A 21,603-nucleotide genomic window follows, 5' to 3' on the forward strand; every position below is an offset into this window, starting at 1 on the left:
TTGTGGAAACTCGCTGGACGTACATCCATGCAAACTTGGAGTGGTGGGAGAAATACGGCAAGGCATGTCTGCAGCTTGGCAAGCGCATCCTGAGATTCCTTCCAAAGAAAGAATCCCACTTTTCTATCTGGGAGGATATCATCCGAATGGCCTCTAATGAGGTTATTGTTGTCGAGCGGACAATCTTGCTCGAACTACTGAACAGGCTCATCATGCCTGGCCTCCAGAAGTGCCAGAGCGGCGATGATGAGCTGCAATTCAGCTCTGGCTACCTAGCAAGAACGTGGCCATCGTATGTAATCAGAGACATGCGGATGGCTGAGCTGATGCGTCGTCACAGCGACTACGCCATGCCTCTGACAGCTGAAGCCAAGGCCAAGCTGGAGCCAGAAACCGCCACACACTTCGCCACACATGTTCAAGAACCCATGCTGGATGCTGTTCTTGCTTCATTCGACAAACACTCCACTAGGTGGCTTTGCTTTCCTCTGCTTTTCGCCATGGGCGCTGATACAGCCCATAGGCATCTGTTCTGGCGTGCGTATCTCCGGGTACGCGCTATTCCTGTCCAGATTACCACTTTCACTGAAGGCGCACCACCAACTGTCTCCGATGAGCAAGGACCAGCAAAGTATGACCAGTTATTGCAGCTCGCCCTAACTTTGAAGTGTCCGAAGAAGCTGGCTGCAAGCTGCTACGAACAGAACCTGCTCGACCAGAAGGCACATCTTCTTGGGCAGGCGACCATGTCCTGGTTTGAGGAGTTTTCTATCCTTGGACTGGTCGCTGGGCAGGTCAAGGACCTCGACACCTGGCTCACCAGATGGCCACTGCCCGCTGACGCTTTGCCGGAGGCAGTTTGCCTTGCACACAAGACAGGTCCGTCATGTCCTTGCAAAGACAGTGAGCCTCATTTGTGGAGCTGGTTTGCGACCTATATATTCGCAATGCCTGTCAACAATGTGATTGCCGAACGGCAGTTCAACATCGCGGATATTTACATCCATCCGAACGAGAGCGAACTGTCAAAGCAGGCAAGCCACTTGTTCGTGGAGAATGTGCTGCACTCCACACCTGCTCGCCTCCACTTGTATCAGTCCATGTCAGCTAGTAGCCGAAAGTCCGTCCGAGTCACGCAAAATGTCATGGAGCATGTTGCAAGGCAGATGAGTGAGTATGCTGCCACTGTAACGCCTGAGCGAGTCAAGAAAGCCAGAGCACAGGTGAAGCTTCTACAAGCCAAACAGTCGACTGCCCGTACCCTCACCGCTGCTGAAACATACAGCGGAGTTTTGTCCAGGCATCGCGCCCGGTCAGCTGATGAGCACGAGCGGAGAATGGCTGCCTTGCAAGAAGAAGGCATGAGGCATGGTGTGGCCCATGATCCAGGCTCACGGAGATCCGCAGCAATCCAGGAGAGGGCAGCGGCACGAAGTTTCCCAGCAACTACGGCAAGCAGTACGAGTACAGTTAGTGAAACTGAAGTCAGTGAAGAGCAGAGCTAGCTTCACGTGAGAGCCGCGCACAGCTTTTCTTTCTTTCTTGTGCAGAACACAAAAATAGCTGTCGTGAGGTCGCGCTCGGCGCGCGCAAGCAAGACGATCTTTGCCATTCAAAATGTTCGTTTGTACCCGTTTCTTTGTCGATTTGGACAGTTGATGGCTTAAAATTTTTGTTTTGATCTTGCCGAGAAATTGTCCGAGCCATATTTTCCGTTTTGGCCCCTCATTCAACATCAAGTGCGGCAGAAGCGCACACACTTTTCACTCTCCCGTAATATTGAAACCCGGTCGAATTTAAAAAAAACGCTCGGACAAATCCTTACAATGGGTATTGAGAGTATGTTCCTAGCTTTTCAAAGGTCTAGCTGAAAGCACTAGTACAAATGAACATTTTGAATGCACTTTCAAGGCTTTCTGCGATATCTGCCTGAGTGCATGTATACGATTCTGGCATGCTGGCTGGCTCGCGTGATGCTCGCGTGACAGGGCCCTGTCCAAAATGGCGCCCACGCTTTTGTGTGATGCTGTGAGCCATGAATTTAGGTACAGGTTTGGCGATTGCGTGGGCTTGTTTGTATTTTAATCGGCCAATAAAGGGTTAAGTGGGCGCAAGCGTATTATCGACATTGTGCAATAACCCATGGTAATCAATCTCCGTAATATTATGCTTTTGAGGCTCCGATCTCAGACAGAAGTCAACATGGTTTATGTGCATGGGCTCTGTTGCAGTACAGTCAAAGTCAGGTGTCTTTGATTAGTACATGAGCCAATAGTGAGTCATTCTTCAATGTACAGGCAGAGTGATGTGCAACTTACCGAATCAGTCTTGTCCACCTTGGCTTTACACTTGACAAGGTGCTTGGCAATATCGACGTAACCCTCCCTACATGCTATATGTAGTGGAGTGGTGCTCCACCATCCACTCTAGTAAGAACAACATAGGTAGTGTAGGCATGTGTACACCCACACACACCACACATGTACAGACCCCAACACAACAACACGAACAAGTACACACATGCGCACAAACACACACATAAGCACACACACACATAAGCACACACATACATACACACGCACATGCACACACATGCACACACATACAACACACAAACTCACATACACACATACACAACATATGCACATACATCACACATGTACACACGTAAGCAGGAACGCATGTACACATGCAAAAACACACATACACACATACACACACACACACACATGCACAAACACACATAATTATGCACATTCACACACACACACATACACACGCTCACACACACACACACACACACACACGCTCACACACACACACACACACACACACACACACACATACACACGCACACACACACACACACACATACACACATGCGTGCGCGCGCACACACACACACACACACACACACACACACACACACATGCACAAGCATAACTGCATTGTCGGTCGCAAAGGTATAGCAATGTTCACTGGCTGAAGAACATTGTTGAGAACGCAAGGGCCTGTAGAAACATGCCCTGCAAGTTGTGGATCTGATCTCTGCTAATTGGTATGTATACTGAAGATGTTGCACTGTATTATACCTATTGACTTAAGCCATACTAAACAATGATCATGATCATGTACACTGTATCCCAAGCAAATTTTAATCTTGTAGAAAATGTCTGCAATGCTCTGCTCGTTGTTGTCTGAACAATAGAAGTAGGGACTCTACTGACTCACTCAGTACCCTTGCAGGAAGCATACAAAGAGGTACTCGATAGGGGATAAGGCAGAGTAAAGGTAATAAATTGACATACATCATTACTTCACATACGGCAGGTCAACAGGAGCTGGCTATCATCCTTTCCTATCCGTTAGTGACTTTGCTTTTTAAAAGGTGAACTCTATATGAGTAATAGGTCCATAATGATAAACCTGGACCGCCGGAGGCAGTTTTTGATTGGTCCGGTAGTTTCAGTGCCTTTCATACAATTGGTGTATGATATGGCGGGTACACATGACCTCCACAGCAATAAACGTGCGTTAATGGCTGAAATGTTGGTCCGGTGTTAACCTGACCAACTGGATCGGTTCAAGCAGCCCTGCAAACCCTTTGGTATTTCAAGGTGGAGTACTCCTGACGTAGCTAGACATTGACCTACAAGTCCTGTTTGAGCAGAGTGATACCACCAGTATCACACACTTGCATACACCCATTCTACTCAAACTGGCAATTGAGGATTGTGGCCAGGTTATGGTCATCTCAACATAACCTGACCATAGTGGTATAATATTTTAAACTTATCTGCTCTTTTAAACCCTACTAGAGCTAACATCATAAGCGCCACGGGAGACATGAATTGTTCAACACAAGCAAATTATCACACTGTTCTGACTACAGTAGTCAGTATCTTTTAAAAGCATGTTGAATCAGGCAATTTCTAAAGTACTGCCGAGCGCAGAAGAACAAAGCACCGAAGAACGACCAGGCTAGAATTTTACCAAACACAGCATACCAATGTATACACGGTAACTCAACTGTGCAGAGACTGTAGTAAATGATAATAAGATTGGTCTAGGCTAGGAGGCTGCCCCCCCCCTCACACCCAGTTCTTCCACGACAGACAGTACTGTAGCTAAATAATTGCTAATTTCCGCTGAGTCATATGTTGACTTCCTGAATGCTGTGTTTTACTCATATCTGACATAAAACCAGGCGACAGAACGAAACTCTCATATTTCAAAAACTTATTAAAATGATGTACCTCCTAACCCCGTAACACCCTCCCCCCCCTCCCCCTATAGTGTTCACATATACATGTGTGGACTGTCACACGTATGTATGCATGCGGCACCGTTTGTGCTCCTACACATTTACATATGCCGCTTCCCACACCTGTACCATGTGTACTGACAGTCGGTACGCACCGACTATGTACTCATGCATGCACACTATTACATTCTGTTGGCATCATATTGCGGAGCTTTCCGAAGCTAGCTGTTGTTTTAAATAGAGCAAGAGAACAATATAACGCCTGATCCTCGCCTTGTCCCTACTGCCACTACCGTCTCCGGAGCCATTCCCGGTCTTCAGCAGCCTCTACGACGCTGCCACCCGTTTTCCTGCGTGGGAGTGAAGTTTCCGACTCTTGTTCGCCGAAAGTCGGCATCTCGGACGCCACTCGCCAGATAGACACCTTCCAGTATGTGGCCAGCAAGGAAATTCAGCAGCTCGTTCTTACGTTAGCCAACACTGGCAACGAACTCGACGGCCTCATTTTCTGCCGTTGTCGACTACTTCCAGTCCAAGCAGAGCCCCAGCATGGCCCACTTCCATTTTCATCAGGTCACCCAGCAGCCTGGCGAAACATTGGACATGTGTAATTCTGGTTTGTTGGCATCGACACAGACCTGAAGCCTTGCTGACGATGCCCAGCAGAAAGTCGCCCTCTGCAATCACATTGTGACCAGATGCACGTCTGATCCGCTCCGCAGGGAACTGCTGGAGGCTGCATCTCTCGACCTCGACAAAGCGCTCAAAGCAGCCAGAGCCTTCGAAGCGTCAGTGGAGCAGACAACGGCGTTCCGGCGCACGCACGACTCCGTCAATGTCCTTCATCATCAGCCAGTGTTCCACGACAGGACACAGCCGCCTGCTGCTACTGCTTCACTTCCGTCGCGTCGACCAATGCAGTCTTCGCTACCTGCAGCTGCGAACCAGTGGTATAACCAACCACCTGCCTCAGCCGCCACTCGTGCCCCTGGCCAGCAGGATTTCAACACATCGCGCTGCTACCGTTGTGCAGAGCACCGCCACCGGTGCTGTGATTCTGCAAGTGGCAAGAGCTGTTCCCAAGTGTGGTAAGTGGGGCGGGCCACTTGGCTAAAGCTTGCTTTTCCATGCAGTCGCAGAGTTGCCCAGTTTCAGTACACATGATGTCAGACCCACTGTACTCTCAGTCTCACAACATGGACACCAGCTACACTTCAGCTTATGCTCCATACACTGCACCTACTACTCATACTAGCACAGCAGTCAATCCACAGGACCCAGTTTACCTCTCACAGACACCTCATTTCCTCCCTTACTATGAGTGTGAGGCCTTCATAAATTACTGCAACAATGCTACGGCCGCCAGTGCCCACGTAACAGCCACTGTCAATGGCACAGCATTGCCCATACTCATCGACTCTGGTGCATCCACCAACATCATGACGCGTGCTCACCTCATCCGCATTGCACCTGCGTGCAGATCACACCAGCCGTCGCCAACATCTATGCAATTGGCGTGTCCGCTCCCATGCCCCTTGCATGTCAGGATCACCTACCTGTGGCAAATGGCCAGCACAGCCTCAGCTGCACATTTGCCATTGTCGAACTTCCACGGTCCGTTATACTGCTCGCCCTTGACTCAGCCTCTCGCCTTGTACTGCTGCACATCAGCCCAGCCAATGATCGAGCTTACACTACCACAGACGCAGAGCTAGAGGCACCCACGGCTGCAACTGCTGCCGTTCTGAGTAACTTCAGCTTGCGCTTCCACAGTCTCGGCTGTATCCAGCATGTCCAGGCTCACACGTACGCCCAGCCTGACTCCGCACACACTGCCTATTCTCCATCCCATGTACCCGTCCATCTGCGGGAAACCACAGACGAGGCACCCGCAACACCCATGTTTGGTCGCCCCATCAGGTAGAGTCAACTTTGCGAATAAAGACTCTCGGCGGGGCATCGGAAAAATGTCCTTATTCGCGAAGTGTCCTTATACCCGAAGTCCCATTTGAATGTATGTGAACCCATATTTTCGTATAGTATGACACGCATAGCAAAATGAAGCTCTTTTCATGCTCTATGCCAACGTGTACCCCATTTTCATATTACAATTGAAAGGAACTATAAAGGCGATGTGGAAGGGGAATAGATTGGAAAAATTAGCCTTTTGCAAGTTTTGGAGCCATGTACAGGGACATGTACATGACATGTTTGATGATTACTGGACAATCATGTAGACCTACAATTACATGATATTGTAGTTGTGCTGATCACTCCTGTCGTAATATCTGGACTCTATTATGCATACACTCCTGTACACTTATGACTGTATGCGTTGCATGCTCTATGTACGTCACACAGGCCGTTTCCCGTAGGCCAGAACTTTGGATGTGCTTCACTGGCTCGGGACTTCTCTTGTTTTGACTTACCTACTGGTTGTGCATTTCTTGTTCCTCACGAGTTTACTGGTCCATGTCTCCTTGTCCATATTGAGAGTAATACTACATGGTGTCAGAATTGGGCTGCTGATAACGATGGCTGGATTTTCTATTCCATCCATGAGATGGGAGTCAGACAACCTCCCGGAGGAATTCGCCTCGTTTAGGCAGTATTGTGAATTGATTTTCGGAGGTCCGTACTCAGCGAAGTCGGCGAAAGAGCCATGCTCATACATCCTCCTTTGGATAGGCCGACCTGGTGTGGACATCTACAATTCCTGGCCATTTGCAGACGAAGCTGACCGCTTCAAAGTGGACGAATTACTTTCCCGTTTTCAGGCCCACCTGCAGCCGAAAGTAAACGCGTGGCTGGCCCGTTTCCAGTTTCAACAGCAACGGCAAAATGTGGGGGAAACCACTGACAATTTTCTCTGTCGCTGTCGGAACTTGGCAGTGAAGTGCAAATTTGCCGATGCCGGTGAAGTCAACACCCGTTTGCTAGAGCAGCTGATTGTCGGCACCCGACATAAAACGGTACAGGAGAAGCTGTTGGAGAAGGGCGACCAGTTGTCGTCTCTTGACGAAGGGCTGGAAGTTGCGAGGACACATGAAGCTACTGCTACCCAGATGGCTCAGCTAACCGGGTCTCGCTCCGCCAGTGTTAGCCCTGCTGACATATCCTTTGTTAAAAAGTCTGCTTCGAAGAGATCCAAGGATTTCAAGAAAAAAACAACAAAAAAGAGTTGTCAATTCTGTGATAAGGAAGACCATGATCGTACAGTATGCCCAGCTCGATCAGCTGAGTGCAATTTCTGTAAGAAACAAGGGCACTTTGCTACTGTGTGCCAGAAGAAGCAACGATCCTGTGATGCTGTACATACTGTACCGCCAGATGCGCATGCCCCTGGCATGTTTCTCGGCAGCGTCGATGCCGGACGTGACCCTTGGTCTGTGTCGGTGGAAGTCAACAATTCCCCAGTCACGATGAAGATCGACACTGGAGCCGATGTCTCTGTAAGTCCAGCAAGTGTATTCCGCCTGTTACATGTGCAGGCCCTGTGACCCAGTCGTCGTACCCTGATGTCTGCTAACTCAAGCATCCTCGACGTAGCTGGCGTGTTTGACGCAATGGTAACACATGCGGGCAAGTCGTCTCGACAAGAGATTTTCGTTGCCAACAACCTCAAGCAGGCCCTCCTAGGACGCCCTGCAATAGTCGTCTTGGACCTCCTGGACGTCAAGGCTGACATCTCTGAAGTATCGAGCGGTATTCGCGACACCGCGACAGCACGAGCTGCATACCCCGATTTGTTTAAACCTCTCGGCAGGTTCACTGGAGAGCCTCACTGCATTCGCCTCGAAGAAGGCGCCAAACCATTTGCTCTGTCCTGCCCGCGGGACAATGTGGCAATACCGCTAATGCCGATTGTTAAAGCGGAGCTTGAGAAGATGGAAAAGCAAGGCGTCATCGTCCCTGTCGACGAACCAACTGATTGGTGTGCTGGCCTTGTTGTTGTCGCCAAACCTGGAGGGGAGGCCAGTCCGTCTGTGCGTTGACTATACACGTCTCAACCAACACGTTCGTCGTGAGCAGTTCGTCTTGCCGGCGGTAGACCACACGCTGGGTCAGTTGGGCGGTGCCAAGTATTTCACAAAGCTTGACACCAACACTGGGTTTTACCAAATGCCCTTGGCCAAGGAATCCCAGAAGTTGACCACGTTTATCACCCCGTTTGGGCGTTTCATGTTCACGCGTCTACCATTCGGTATTTGTTCGGCTCCCGAACATTTTCAGAAACGAATGGCTCGGATATTGAACGGTGTGGTTGGTACCGCATGTCAGATGGACGACGCTCTAGTGTTCGGTAGCACTGAAGAGGAACATGATAACCGGCTGCACCAGGTGCTACAACGGCACAGCGACAACGGCATCACACTCAACCCGGACAAGTGTCTCTTCAAAGTCACTTCTGCCAAGTTCTTGGGTCATATCATCGACCAAGACGGCATCCACTCTGATCCCCAGAAGGTGCAGGGCATTCAAGACTTCACGTCATGCCAGGATGTCTCGGTTGTGAGAAGCTTTCTCGGCCTCGTCAACCAGCTTGGCAAGTTCTCTCCCTCACTCGCTTCCGTCTTACAGCCGATCCGCGACCTTCTCAAGAAAGGCAATGCTTGGTCCTGGGGACCCCCTCAGCAATCGGCATTTGAAGAGATCAAGGCTCTTCTGTAGTGTACGCCTGTTCTTGCTCTCTACTCTCCCGAGTACCCAACTATTGTCTCTGCAGACGCCTCGAGCTATGGTCTCGGTGCCGTTATCCAGCAGCAACAGCCGTCCGGCGATTGGAAACCCGTATCGTTCCAGTCTCGTGCGCTACTGCCGGCAGAGCATCGCTATGCTCAAATAGAAAAGGAAGCTCTTGGCCTCACCTGGGCTTGCAACCGATTCTCTGATTACCTCATCGGTAAGAGATTCACGCTGGAAACAGATCACAAGCCTCTGGTGCCCCTGTTCAGCACCAGTGCTCTCGACTCTATCTCTCCACGTGTACTTCGGTTCCGGCTCAACCTAATGCGATTTGATTTCGACATCGTACACATCCCTGGCAAAGATCTAATCGTTGCTGATGCCTTATCTAGGTCACCTGCGTCGCGTCCTCTACCCGCTGATGACGTCCGCCTCCTCGACGACGCAGAAGCTTTTCTCGACAGTGTGGTTTCTCATCTCCCTGCGTCCGATGCAAGACTGAGTGAGATTCAACACCAGCAGGCTCAAGACTCAGTGTGTCAACATCTTGTGCAGTACACTCTGTCCGGTTGGCCAAGTTTACAGTCTGCTCCAGTGTCCGTTAAGCCCTACTACGCATCCCGGCAGTCATTCTGTATCACAGATGGCCTGTTCCTGTACGGTTCCAGAATCGTCATCCCGGACCAGCTCCGTCCAGAAGTCCTCCAGCAGCTCCACGCTGGTCACCTCGGCATCACGAAGACCCGCGAAAGGGCTCGCCAGTCAGTTTGGTGGCCAGGTCTAAGCGCCCAGTTGGCTGATATCGTGTCGAATTACCAAGCCTGCGCTCGTGACAAGCCAACGCCAATGGAGCCCCTGCTGACCTCACGTCTTCCCGAGTTCCCGCGGCAGGAAGTCGCAGCCGATTTCATGCAGTTCCAAGGCTCTCAGTACCTAGTTGTTGTCGACTACTACTCCCGATGGATCGAGCTTGCTCAGATGTCCCGTACTTCTGCAGCTTCTCTCATCACGCAACTGAAGTCCATGTTTGCTCGCCACGGCAATCCAGATGTGTTTGTTTCGGGCAATGGTCCCCCATTCACAAGTGCAGAGGTTTCAGCATGGCTTCAAGAGCAAGGAACCACCCAGCGCAGCCCTCTTCATCCGCAAGGCAACGGCTTAGTGGAACGCGCAGAGCAGACCTTTAAGCATTTGCTGGTGAGTGGAGGTGATCCGTATGTTGCTCTGCAGAGCTATCGTGCCAGTCCACTAGCACATGCCTTCAGTCCTGCGGAGCTCCTCATGGGCCACCGCATCCAGACGCGTTTACCCATGTCGGCAGACGTTCGACGGCCATACCTCGTAGATCGCACAGCGTTTGCCGCCAAAGACGCCTCTCTGAAGTCCCGGCTAGCGTCGGATTTCAACTCCCGCCATCGCGCTCTCGATGCTATGCCACTGGTCCCGGGTACCGCTGTCTTTGTTCCGGATAGGAAAGAGCCTGGTATTGTCACTGCCGAGCATTCCACCAGGTCGCTCATCGTGGAGACGCCGTCCGGTTCGGTTCTCCGCCGAAACCACAGTGCCCTCATCGTCGATCCACCTGCAGGTTCTGCTAACGCTGAGGACAATGGTGAGCCAGCGTCACCCGCCCAACGTCCATCTCCAGGTACTCCCGTCCCTGAGCGTTCTGATAGAGTTATCCGTTCCGAAAGTGCCGTTCATACTCCCATCAGATTCCGTTAATCATTAAATAATAGCGTTACTCTTTCGTCTTCAGCATTATTCCTGTTTTGCTATCTTATCGCTCTCTTGCTGCGCGCCCTGCAAGAGGAGATTTCGCAATATCTGGACTCTATTATGCGTACACTACTGTACACGTATGACTGTATGTGTTGCATGCTGTATGTACGTCACACTTAACACAGGCCGTTTCCCGTAGGCCAGAACTTTGATGTGCTTCACTGGCTCGGGACTTCTCTTGTTTTTGACTTACCTACTGGTTGTGCATTTCTTGCTCCTCACGAGTTTACTCGTCCACGTCTCCTTGTCCATATTGAGAATAATACTACAACTCCAATACGTATTTAGAAGCAAAAAATTATAAAGCACCCCTTCCCCCCTTGGCTGCATCTTCTTGCATGTGTGCCTTTATCCATCGCCATGTATGGCATGGGTTCTGGTACTTCTGCATGACAGGTAGTTGAAATATCTGTCAAAAGCCCAAATAGTCGTTATTCAAGCAGTGAATATGACCTCGGGTACTAAAAGCATGTCGCTATTCACGAATTGTCGTTATTCAGATAGTCGTTGTATCCGAAGTTAAATGTATACAGTTAGATGGGACTTTGCTCTGGGCATGGAAATTCTGTCGTTATTCGCGAATTGTCGTTATATCCGCAGTTGTTATTAGCGAAGTTGACTGTACAGCATACCCCACATCACTCCATTGGTGAAAGATCTGACTACAGCTGCCTGCCGTGACCAGCAAATTCTGCCAATCACAGTGTGACGCTGCCACCTCGAGCCGCCGGTCAAACGCCCCCAGCCTCACCCATGGTCAGCACAATATACGACACAACAAGCAGGTGCACAACAAGCTAGCGCCACAGTGTGAACCTAACCACTGGACGGATGACCAGACCAACAGTTCTCCTGAGACGATCCCCAACACGACAACTGGCCAAATGTAAACTCGTCACATGTCATTCGTGACGCCCCCAATTGTCGTCTGTCCTCCAGCCAATCACCCACCACCAACCCAAACTGCTGCCACCGCACCACCTCCCTTTCCACCCGACGGCAACACTGGCAACCATCCAGTTCCTCGCCAGCAACCATTCCGCGTTGACAAGTCTGCCCACAGCACTGTGACCCCTCCAACACCCTGATCTGCTGTGACACTCACACATGCCCAGTTCATTTTCTGTTGGGAAAGGAGAGGAACTGCTCTAGTTTGCTCTATCTGTCTGATTCTCTTTGTCCATTCTAGTTTATGCTTTCCACCTACTGTTCGTTTGCTCTTTCCACCGTATCCGAATCTTCTCTTTACTAGTCTTTAACGATAGAATACTCCGTCTGTGTTGGGAGGGATGTACTGTTCACATACATATGTATACAGTCAGACCTCGCTTAACCGAACACGTCCGTTTTACACAAAACTATCCGGATAGGCGACGGAACCGGATAATCGAACACATGAACTGAATGTATTCATGACATCTGCTGTATATTGGTAATGAGCGATTTTCTTCAGGATGGCGAGGGATGCGGATAAAAGAGGAACGGATAAGCGAGATCAGACTGTACATGTATGGACTGTCACACACATGTATGCAGGCGGCACCGTTTGTGCTCCTATCCCTTTACATATGGCGCTTCCAACACGTGTAATGACAGTCAGTACGCACCATATCTGTACGCATGCACGTGCACCATTAAATTCTGTTGCATATTACAGAGCGTTCCGGAGCTCCAAGTAAGTTGTTATTTGGACTAAAGCAATAGAACAACATTACACCCCCCCCCCCTTACCTAACAATACACCCCCCCCCCACCTTACCTAACATTACAGCCCCCTCCCCTCTACCCTAACATTACACCCCCCCCCGTCCTTACCTCCAAGAAAGACACAATAACATGCACAAATTGTACACATGCAAACACCTCGACATTCACATTTAAAGCCAGTCAGTGTAAGTTACCGAGCAGTGTGCTCAATCCCTGGGACGGTGTCAGGAATGCAAGTACACATACACACAGACCTACCAGATAGTGGCGGTACAACTGGTTGATGACTGTTTCTCCGCAACAGTCTGCAAGGATGCAGGCACACTCCAGCTGGCCATCATAGCAGGCCTGGTATAGCAACCGACCCTGGTATGCAGGAATGGTATGAACACAAAATCAAGCAACATACACATGCACGCAGTCACACACGCACACACACGCACACACACACACACACACACACACACGCACACACACACACGCACACACACGCACACACACTCACATAAACGAAAACACACAAGCATGTTAATATTCAAACATTGATGAACATTCACATCCACACCCTTGTTCTTTCTCACAGACATCGACTGGTTACTTGAGTCTCCCTAGAAGGGGAGGGGGACAATCCAATAATTATGATCTTATTACAAGATTACTTTTAAAAGTAACTATCGAAACGACCACCTATGACACCAACTTGAATGTCTGGACCATGGGTGGTTTTGGAGATGATCCCACATAGTATAGACTGCTAAATCAGAGTGGGTCAGATAAAGGATTCACTGGTGCCATTGATTACACAAGAACATAATAAGAAGTGCAAAAGTAGTCCACTGGTACATATGTATGTATATTGTGAACAAAGACTTTGAAACCAACACTCACGACAGGTACAACTCTTAAACTACAAGCCGCGGTGTCTGATGGCTATAGATCAATCAGTAATCTCGCTGTAATTAGCTGCCACACACAACAACACAAGTACAAGTACACATGCACACACGCATGCATACACACGCACACAAACACGCCACACACACACACACACACACACACACACACACACACACACACACACACACATAATATAAACCCCCCCCCCCCCCGCACACACTTTCTCATAAGCCCCCACCCTCAATACCATGCACCCCTCCCCCTTCCCCTTCCACACACACGCACACACACACATCAACACGCCTTTCCTGTTGTGTATCTGCTTCACATCATTATTCATAAATGTGTCCTCCAGGGAGGACACATTCCCCCCCCCCCCCCACACACACACACACACACACACACACACACACACACACACACACACACACACACACACACACACACACAAACACACACGCACACACACAAACACGCCTTTCCTGTTGTGTATCTGCTTCACATCATTATTCATACATGTCTCCTCCAGGGAGGACACATGCCCCTACACACACATACACACACACACACACACAAACTCACACACACACACACACACACACCAGGGGCGTCGGAAGGAGGTAGAAAGTGGTACGGCTCGACAGTCAGAGGGGGTGCGGGGGAAACTTCCCTCGGGATTTTTTTCTCCAAAACCCCTCAAAATACATATAGCAGAGTCTACCAAGAGTCCATACCCCCCCCCCCCCCATGGACTTGTGGACTGATGGACTGATGTACTCTTGCATTGGTACATGGTAGTAGATGTGCGAGTCATGACGCATACATGCCATGCAGTTCCGTAGTCGACAGTCTAGTCACGCGTTACACGGTGCAGTGACCTGACTGGTGCATGGGTACGCGGTGACGGATCGCGGCTCACGATCACGCGTGGTCATGTACAAACTTGATACCCCCATTTTTTTTACACCGGATTTGGACGTTCTGCGTGGACCACCTGGAGTCAAAAGTGGTACGGCTCGAGCTGTACCAGTCGTACCGCTTCCGACGCCCTTGCACACACACACACACACACACACACACACACACACACACACACACACACACACACACACACACACACACACTCACACATACACACACACACACATGCACACACATGTACACACACACGAGCCCGCAAGGACGCTCACACATCACACCCGGGGAAGACCTCATAACATTTTTGGCCGATCCTTGGTATTGAAAGCTCACGGCAACAATGCACTATGATCGCAGCTCAGTACAAATTTGGAGAATCAAACTTTTACATTTCTCAAAAAACGAATTAGGCAAATGAGAAGTAATTTCGAGGCATCCTGCAGCTTCATCCGTAGAGAGAAGTAGGGTGTACACACCCATTCCCACAGCACTGCAAAACCGAACCGATTCCTTTTATGTACAACGTTTTGGCAAAATTGCCATCGTCAGGTACGAAATGAAACAATGATGCCATGCCGGCCAAAAAGAAGCAGTTTTATGCCAAAGTCCTACCGCCAAAACAGCATAATCCCGCATAGTAGAATCAGTGGCAGAGGTGTAAGTGAGACATTTAACGCCAGCACCAAGACATATTGTAAGAACAAATCCTATTGTCAAACACAGCATGATCTGCTGTCATAATGACAGATACAGCGAGTTGAGCTTCAAAGGTGTAGGTGAGTTATTCACCACCGGAACCAAAGCATATTGTCACATTCCGAGTCATTTTCACTTTCCTAACACCTGTACCTGTATTGTCACACCTACAGTGTTTGTCGTACACATCGTGACCTATGTCTTACACCTCGTGCATGTATACTGCAAGAGGTATGTCAGTGAGGGACACCTATGTCTTACACCTCGTGCATGTATACTGCAAGAGGTATGTCAGTGAGGGACACCTATGTCTTACACCTCGTGCATGTATACTGCAAGAGGTATGTCAGTGAGGGACACCTATGTCTTACACCTCGTGTATGCATACTGCAAGAGGTATGTCAGTGAGGGACACCTATGTCTTACACCTCATGCATGTATACTGCAAGAGGTATGTCAGTGAGGGACACCTATGTCTTACACATCATGCATGTATACTGCAAGAGGTATGTCAGCGAGGGACACCTATGTCTTACACCTCGTGTATGCATACTGCAAGAGGTATGTCAGTGAGGGACACATTTGTCTTACACATCGTGCATGTATACTGCAAGAGGTATGTCAGCGAGGGACACCTATGTCTTACACCTCGTGTATGCATACTGCAAGAGGTATGTCAGTGAGGGACACCTATGTCTTACACCTCATGCATGCATACTGCAAGAGGTATGTCAGTGAGGGACACCTATGTCTTACACCTCATGCATGCATACTGCAAGAGGTATGTCAGTGAGGGACACCTATGTCTTACACCTCGTGTATGAATACTGCAAGAGGTATGTCAGTGAGGGACACCTATGTCTTACACCTCGTGCATGCATACTGCAAGAGGCATGTCAGTGAGGGACACCTATGTCTAACACCTCGTGTATGCATACTGCAAGAGGTATGTCAGTGAGGGACACCTATGTCATACACCTCGTGCATGCATACTGCAAGAGGTATGTCAGTGAGAGACACCTATGTCTTACACCTCGTGTATGCATACTGCAAGAGGTGTGTCAGTGAGGGAAGCTTCCCAAGTGTAAGTGATTCATATTCAGGGATGACGGCTCTGTGGCTATTCCATTATAATCATTGTTCCATTCAGGTATTATCAAAGAAACAGTCGATATCATCCAAATAATTATTTGTTTCTCCTACAATAGCATTCCTGTATGTGTGGGTGAATGTTGCCGCTAAGATTGGGCTACTAAATCGAAGTGCAGCATGTTTGCCTTTTTCTTGCCGTGTTCAGTTTTTCAGGTCCTTTATACTATCAGAATTTGACTATGCATCTGCTGCCTATGCCCCTTTCCTATCGTCTTATCAGGATAAGCGCCTAAATAGTTTGTTCAAACGTGCGGCTCGCTCGGTGTGCAGGGCAGCCCCTCGCACTCACACGGCTCCCTTACTTGAACGCATGAATGCCCATACCCTCAGCATATACACCCACATGCACATTCTTGTATTCATTTGGCGCTGCCTGAACAAATCTTCAAGTACTCTGTTTGCAAGCTTTTTCACCCGTAGTCCCTCTCTCCGAACACGAGGAGGGAGCAGCAAGTTACTCATCATTCCTGTCTCCCCCACTGCATCCTCAGCTAAGCGCATTAGCCATGCTGGAGCTATCCTGTGGAACCAGCTCCCAGACACAGCACGCCTCGAAAGAAAGCGCTCCACTTTCAAATCGCTAAGCCTGGCCTTTCTGTTAGGCAGTACCGTCAACTAGGATGAACTCATCTGCTTCACTACCTCTCTCTCTCTCCTCTCTCTCTCTCTCTCTCTCTCTCTCTCTCTCTCTCTCTCTCTCTCTCTCTCTCTCTCTCTCTCTCTCTCTCTCTCTCTCTCTCTCTCTCTCTCTCTCTCTCTCTCTCTCTCACGCACTCACTCCTTTCTTCCCGGTTGCCGTGTTTGTGACTTTTTTTCCCCTGCTGCCGTGCTCATATTAGTTATCTAACTACAGCTGTATCTTCTTCTTGGTTCTGTTTGTCCGCTTATTATTATATATTTTTCTTTTCTCTTATTATCAGTGGGACCTTTGTCATTAGGTTTAGGCCTGTTTTGGAACTCCACTTTAAATAAAGCCGAACAACAACAACAACAACAATATCTCTACTACACCTTTGAAGCTCAACTCGCTGTATCTGTCATTCTTATGGCGCCAGATCATGCTGTGTTTGGCGGTAGGATTTGTTCTTACGATATGTTTTGGTGCTGGCGTTAAATGTCTTGCTTACACCTCTGCCACTGATTCTACTATGCGGGATTATGCTGTTTTGGCGGTAGGACTTTGGCACAAAACTGCTTCTTTTTGGCCGGCATGGCATCATTGTTTCATTTCGTACCTGACGATGGCAATTTTGCCGAAACGTTGTACATAAAAGGAATCGGTTAGGTTTTGCAGTGCTGTGGGAATGGGTGTGTCCACCCTACTTCTCTCTAAGAATTAGTCAAGTTTCTGCAATGATGGAGTGTAGGGCTATGGCAAGTTACTGTTACGCCGGAGTGTAGGACAGTAGCCAAGGACTGGCGAAAGTCACCTTTTCTAGTTTGAGAACACCCGTCGCAGCTTTCCTGAAAATCACTTCACACCAATTGACAAGACTCGATCTCCAAGTTTGAAACTCTGTTGTATAAAGCGTATTGCGTATTGCGTATTGCGTATTGCGTATTGCGTATTGCACGGCTGTGTCAAGTGTATCTGGGAGATCACGTACGATTGTCGACCGGACAACGGTTTGCGAAGTCTACATCTCACAAGAAAAACATACCGGTAGTAAGGAAGATACTTCGCCAAAAAGTAGGAACTCCAATGGTAGGAGTAGACACCTTGGTAGGTATCTTGTCAGTTAAACAGTGAGTGTGTCCATTGAAATTGCTGGAGGAATCAGGGAATGGCGATGATACTCGGTGAAATGAAGCCACAGCATAGTCCAGTGGACAGTGCATAAACTCAAGCTGTGGTCACATCTGGCACAATTCCTTGTGAAACCACACGCTCATGCATTTTTGCTGCCTTTTGGGGCATCATGCGTGTTGAGCGAATTGAAAACTCTGACATGTTCTATGTTTCAGCACGTACATATGTACTTGCCTGTGATTTTGACTGGCTGGGTACAAAATTACTAATCGAGCGCGTCGAACACATGTGTGTGTGTGTGTGTGTGTGTGTGTGTGTGTGTGTGTGTGTGTGTGTGTGTGTGTGCATGTGTGTGTGTGTGTGTGTGTGTGTGTGAATGTGTGTGTGTCGATTCACATGGCTTCGCCAGTTGTGTGGATTAGACCGTTATCTGGCGCAAGTCTTGATCTGTCTCATTCAGATCTTGTTCGCTACCGTTGCTATATAAGAGAAAATCTGGGGATGCACATCCAGTGCATTTGCAGATTTGCGGGCTTCTCTTGCGACGGGCGTGTACATACACGGTACCGTAAACCGTGAAACTTTCGCGAGCGGATAATTTTCGCAAGTTTCGTGATCACCGCCAAAACGCGAATTGGAATCGCTGCAAACTGAAGAATTGGAATCGCTGCAAACTGAAGAATTTGAATCGCTGCAAACTGAAGAATTGTGATCGCTGCAAAATGAAGAATTGGAATCGCTGGAAAATGAAGAATTGGAATCGCTGCAAACTGAAGAATTGGAATCGCTGCAAAATGCAGAATTGGAATCGCTGCAAACTGAAGAATTGGAATCGCTGCAAACTGAAAAATTGGAATCGCTGCAAACTGAAGAATTGGAATCGCTGCAAAATGAAGAATTTGAACGGAATTACATGCACAAGTACCACCTGAAAAGACCAAATCGCTAAAATTTCCCATCGTTAATAGGGGTGTTAAGTTGCACGCCGCAAAAGTTTCCCGGTTTACATTACATGGTGTGTTTGAGTGCACGTGTGTACGTGTGTGAGTTTGTGTGGCCATCGTGCAATCATGTCGAGCAGAGTGTCATATGTGGTGTCTGCTATTCTCACTGCAACCGTTAACTCTGTCGATAGAGTGACCTGAGTCGTCATCTCTATTTCTGCTCCTGACAATTACTATGGCTCCTTTCAGAGTGGTGTGGCCTTTCCGGCAACTAAGCTATAGTAGCATGGTGTGTGTGTGTGTGTGTGTGTGTGTGTGTGTGTGTGTGTGTGTACATGTGTGTGTGTGTGTGTGTGTACATGTGTGTGTCTGTTACATACCAGTAATGGCTCCTTCTCTTTATCATAGTTGGTATATATCAGATTTGATACACCTTCCTTCAGGGTACTGTCCTCTTGAAGGATTGCCTTCCTCAACTGCTGATGTTCATTCCTCTCTACAAGGCTGAATAGGTACTCTGCCTTGGGAAGAGTCTCCCTTGCCATGGTTACACCTGTAGTGTACCAAACAAAATGAGAGAAATTCCAGTCAATGGTAATGTATGCTATGTTTGTCATAACAGTATGTAAAACATCACAATACAATAGACTCTCATAGGCATACTGTGCCACTCCTGCCTGGATTGGCAGTTGAGTAGAAGTGTGCAGATAAGAATTGAATACTTGAGTAGCAAGTAGAATGGTGAGCACACTTGAGGATCTCTACATACATGTACATGGCAAGACATGTATGAATTCACAAAAATGAGATAATGTTGGGATTACTATACAAATCTCCATGGCATGGCAATAACGTAAATGAATGATACAGGTACAGAATCCACCTCACTTTGTCAGTTCCAAAGTCGAGGATAACACTGCGGACCAATGAACACTATGCGGTGGAAAATATCTGTACACCTTGCTAACTTGGTCTTGTAGAAATACAAGTTTTCTTTCCACCGTCACTTCGTTAGTTCAGGAGTATATCACTGATTGTATTGTCTCTCTTTAATGTGTGTAGATCACACTGGAGGGAAACATCCTCCCACTAGGCCAGTCACTTCATGATTTCTTTCTTGCTGTAAACAGTTATAATTTCTCGTCGGTCCAGCACAGCCAGATACATGTATGTGGGAAATGATTTTTTCACTCAAAATGATTTTCCTCTTGCAAATATGGCCTCTGGGGTGTTTTCTTTTGTTTTTCAGGAAGAAAAAGTGTGATGCGTTCACGCCCTGTACAAATGTCGTACATCACCCGTGGAAGGAGCGTTGCATCTTTAAAAAAAAGACGTCAACTTGAAATTCTGTCGGGACAGCATGGTATACAGTTGTTGCACACTGATGTTGGGTTTATACATATAACTCTTAAAATACCAGGTGTAACCTTCCTATGATCATTCACATCCGCCTGGTCCACACAATCGGATAACATCACTTCCATTCAGTACACATTGATTACATACATCAGTACAATGTATTGACTGCTGTACTCTACTCTCACTGGGTTAGCTTACAAACTTACTTTTTCTTATAAAGGTCACTCTACAATTTTCATTCATTACTGACTGCGCTTCTTTACATGCAGTGTTGCTCAATAAAATCCGGTCGAGAGAGTCAAGTTTGTGCTTTGCAGCATTTCACCTGGCATCATAATTCTTCTCTCAGCCTAGAGTGCACAGGTCTGGGGCTGTGCAACGCCTGGCACGTACTTGTTTGACACGACCGGATTTCATTGAGCAGCTCTGTACTTGTACTCCCACGTGATGTATTCCTGCCATGAGTGATAAACAGACATTGTACATACCTGCCATGCCCTTTCCCTCCAATCACAATCATGAACAAATACACAGACCCCCCCCCCCCCCAACACACACACACACACGTAGACACACCACACACACATAAAACGTACACCACGCAAGCACCATACACACAGGGTGGAAAAGTACTCACCACCAATGGCACCATATGTAGCGTGGTCTCTCCCTCAGCAAGCACCGCTACCATCTACAATACTTCGCAAACTGCAAGAATTCTACCTCAAGTCTAAAGAAAAACTCACTCGTAAAATACAATTATTCCACGCGAAGGAAATTTCTTCCACTGACACAGCAAGCTGATCTAGAAAAGACGACAGGCTGGACTCTAGTCAGTAGATGTTTATACCAGTCCACTATCTAGTCATCTTCACTGTCCGTCAACAGTATGGCTCAACCGCCAGCTGAATGATCTGTGCCGTTCTCAAACTCACTGACTCTTGTCATTATTGGTTTGTCCGCAAAGCGATGCATGAACTGCCTGTCCGTAGATCCAACGACGGCAGAGATCTACGCGGTGCGCGCGCCTCTCCGTGGTCTTCCTACCTCATCGAGTCAGTGATGTGCGCTTGGCGCCGCGGGCCGCACCCCCGTCATAAACCTGACCATGGTACATAGACGACGTCATTGGTAGACTGTCTTTTGACACTTTTGTCAACAACACTTCTATTTTGGGATCCGGAGGTCTAGTACTACTAGTAGTACTAAGTCGTATTCAAGCCGTTTTCTTGGATATGTCTATTCGATTTGAGAACGACAGGCTGGAGAACCGTACGGTAGATGTCAAGGAGTCGCAAAATACCGGTATTTTTGCGACTCCCTGGTCGATGAGCAGAGCTGCTAAAATGATGACATCGGATCGCGTGAGTAAAGTTAGTATGCCCTTTGCACTGGGCAGCCGGCCCCAGACTTGGGAACCCAGGGACTTTTACTGCTCCAGGCCGCAA

General features: G+C 48.4%; 1 protein-coding gene across 1 annotated transcript in view; it reads right to left on the reverse strand.

Annotated features, from left to right (window-relative positions):
* Nucleotides 1-20,981, reverse strand: part of LOC135819249 (uncharacterized) — a 45,020-nt gene extending 24,039 nt beyond the window's left edge. The window contains exons 1-4 of the mRNA XM_065332421.1: nucleotides 20,793-20,981; nucleotides 19,177-19,349; nucleotides 12,698-12,805; nucleotides 2,319-2,426 (exon numbers count right to left, since the gene is read on the reverse strand). Of these exons, the coding sequence (XP_065188493.1) occupies nucleotides 2,319-2,426; nucleotides 12,698-12,805; nucleotides 19,177-19,341 (381 nt within the window). The 5' untranslated portion in view covers nucleotides 19,342-19,349; nucleotides 20,793-20,981. The remainder of the gene's footprint in view (nucleotides 1-2,318; nucleotides 2,427-12,697; nucleotides 12,806-19,176; nucleotides 19,350-20,792) is intronic.
* Nucleotides 20,982-21,603: the final 622 nt, after the last annotated feature.

Source organism: Sycon ciliatum, chromosome 6 (genome assembly GCF_964019385.1).
Source record: "Sycon ciliatum chromosome 6, ocSycCili1.1, whole genome shotgun sequence".
In the NCBI taxonomy this organism is placed as follows: domain Eukaryota; kingdom Metazoa; phylum Porifera; class Calcarea; order Leucosolenida; family Sycettidae; genus Sycon; species Sycon ciliatum.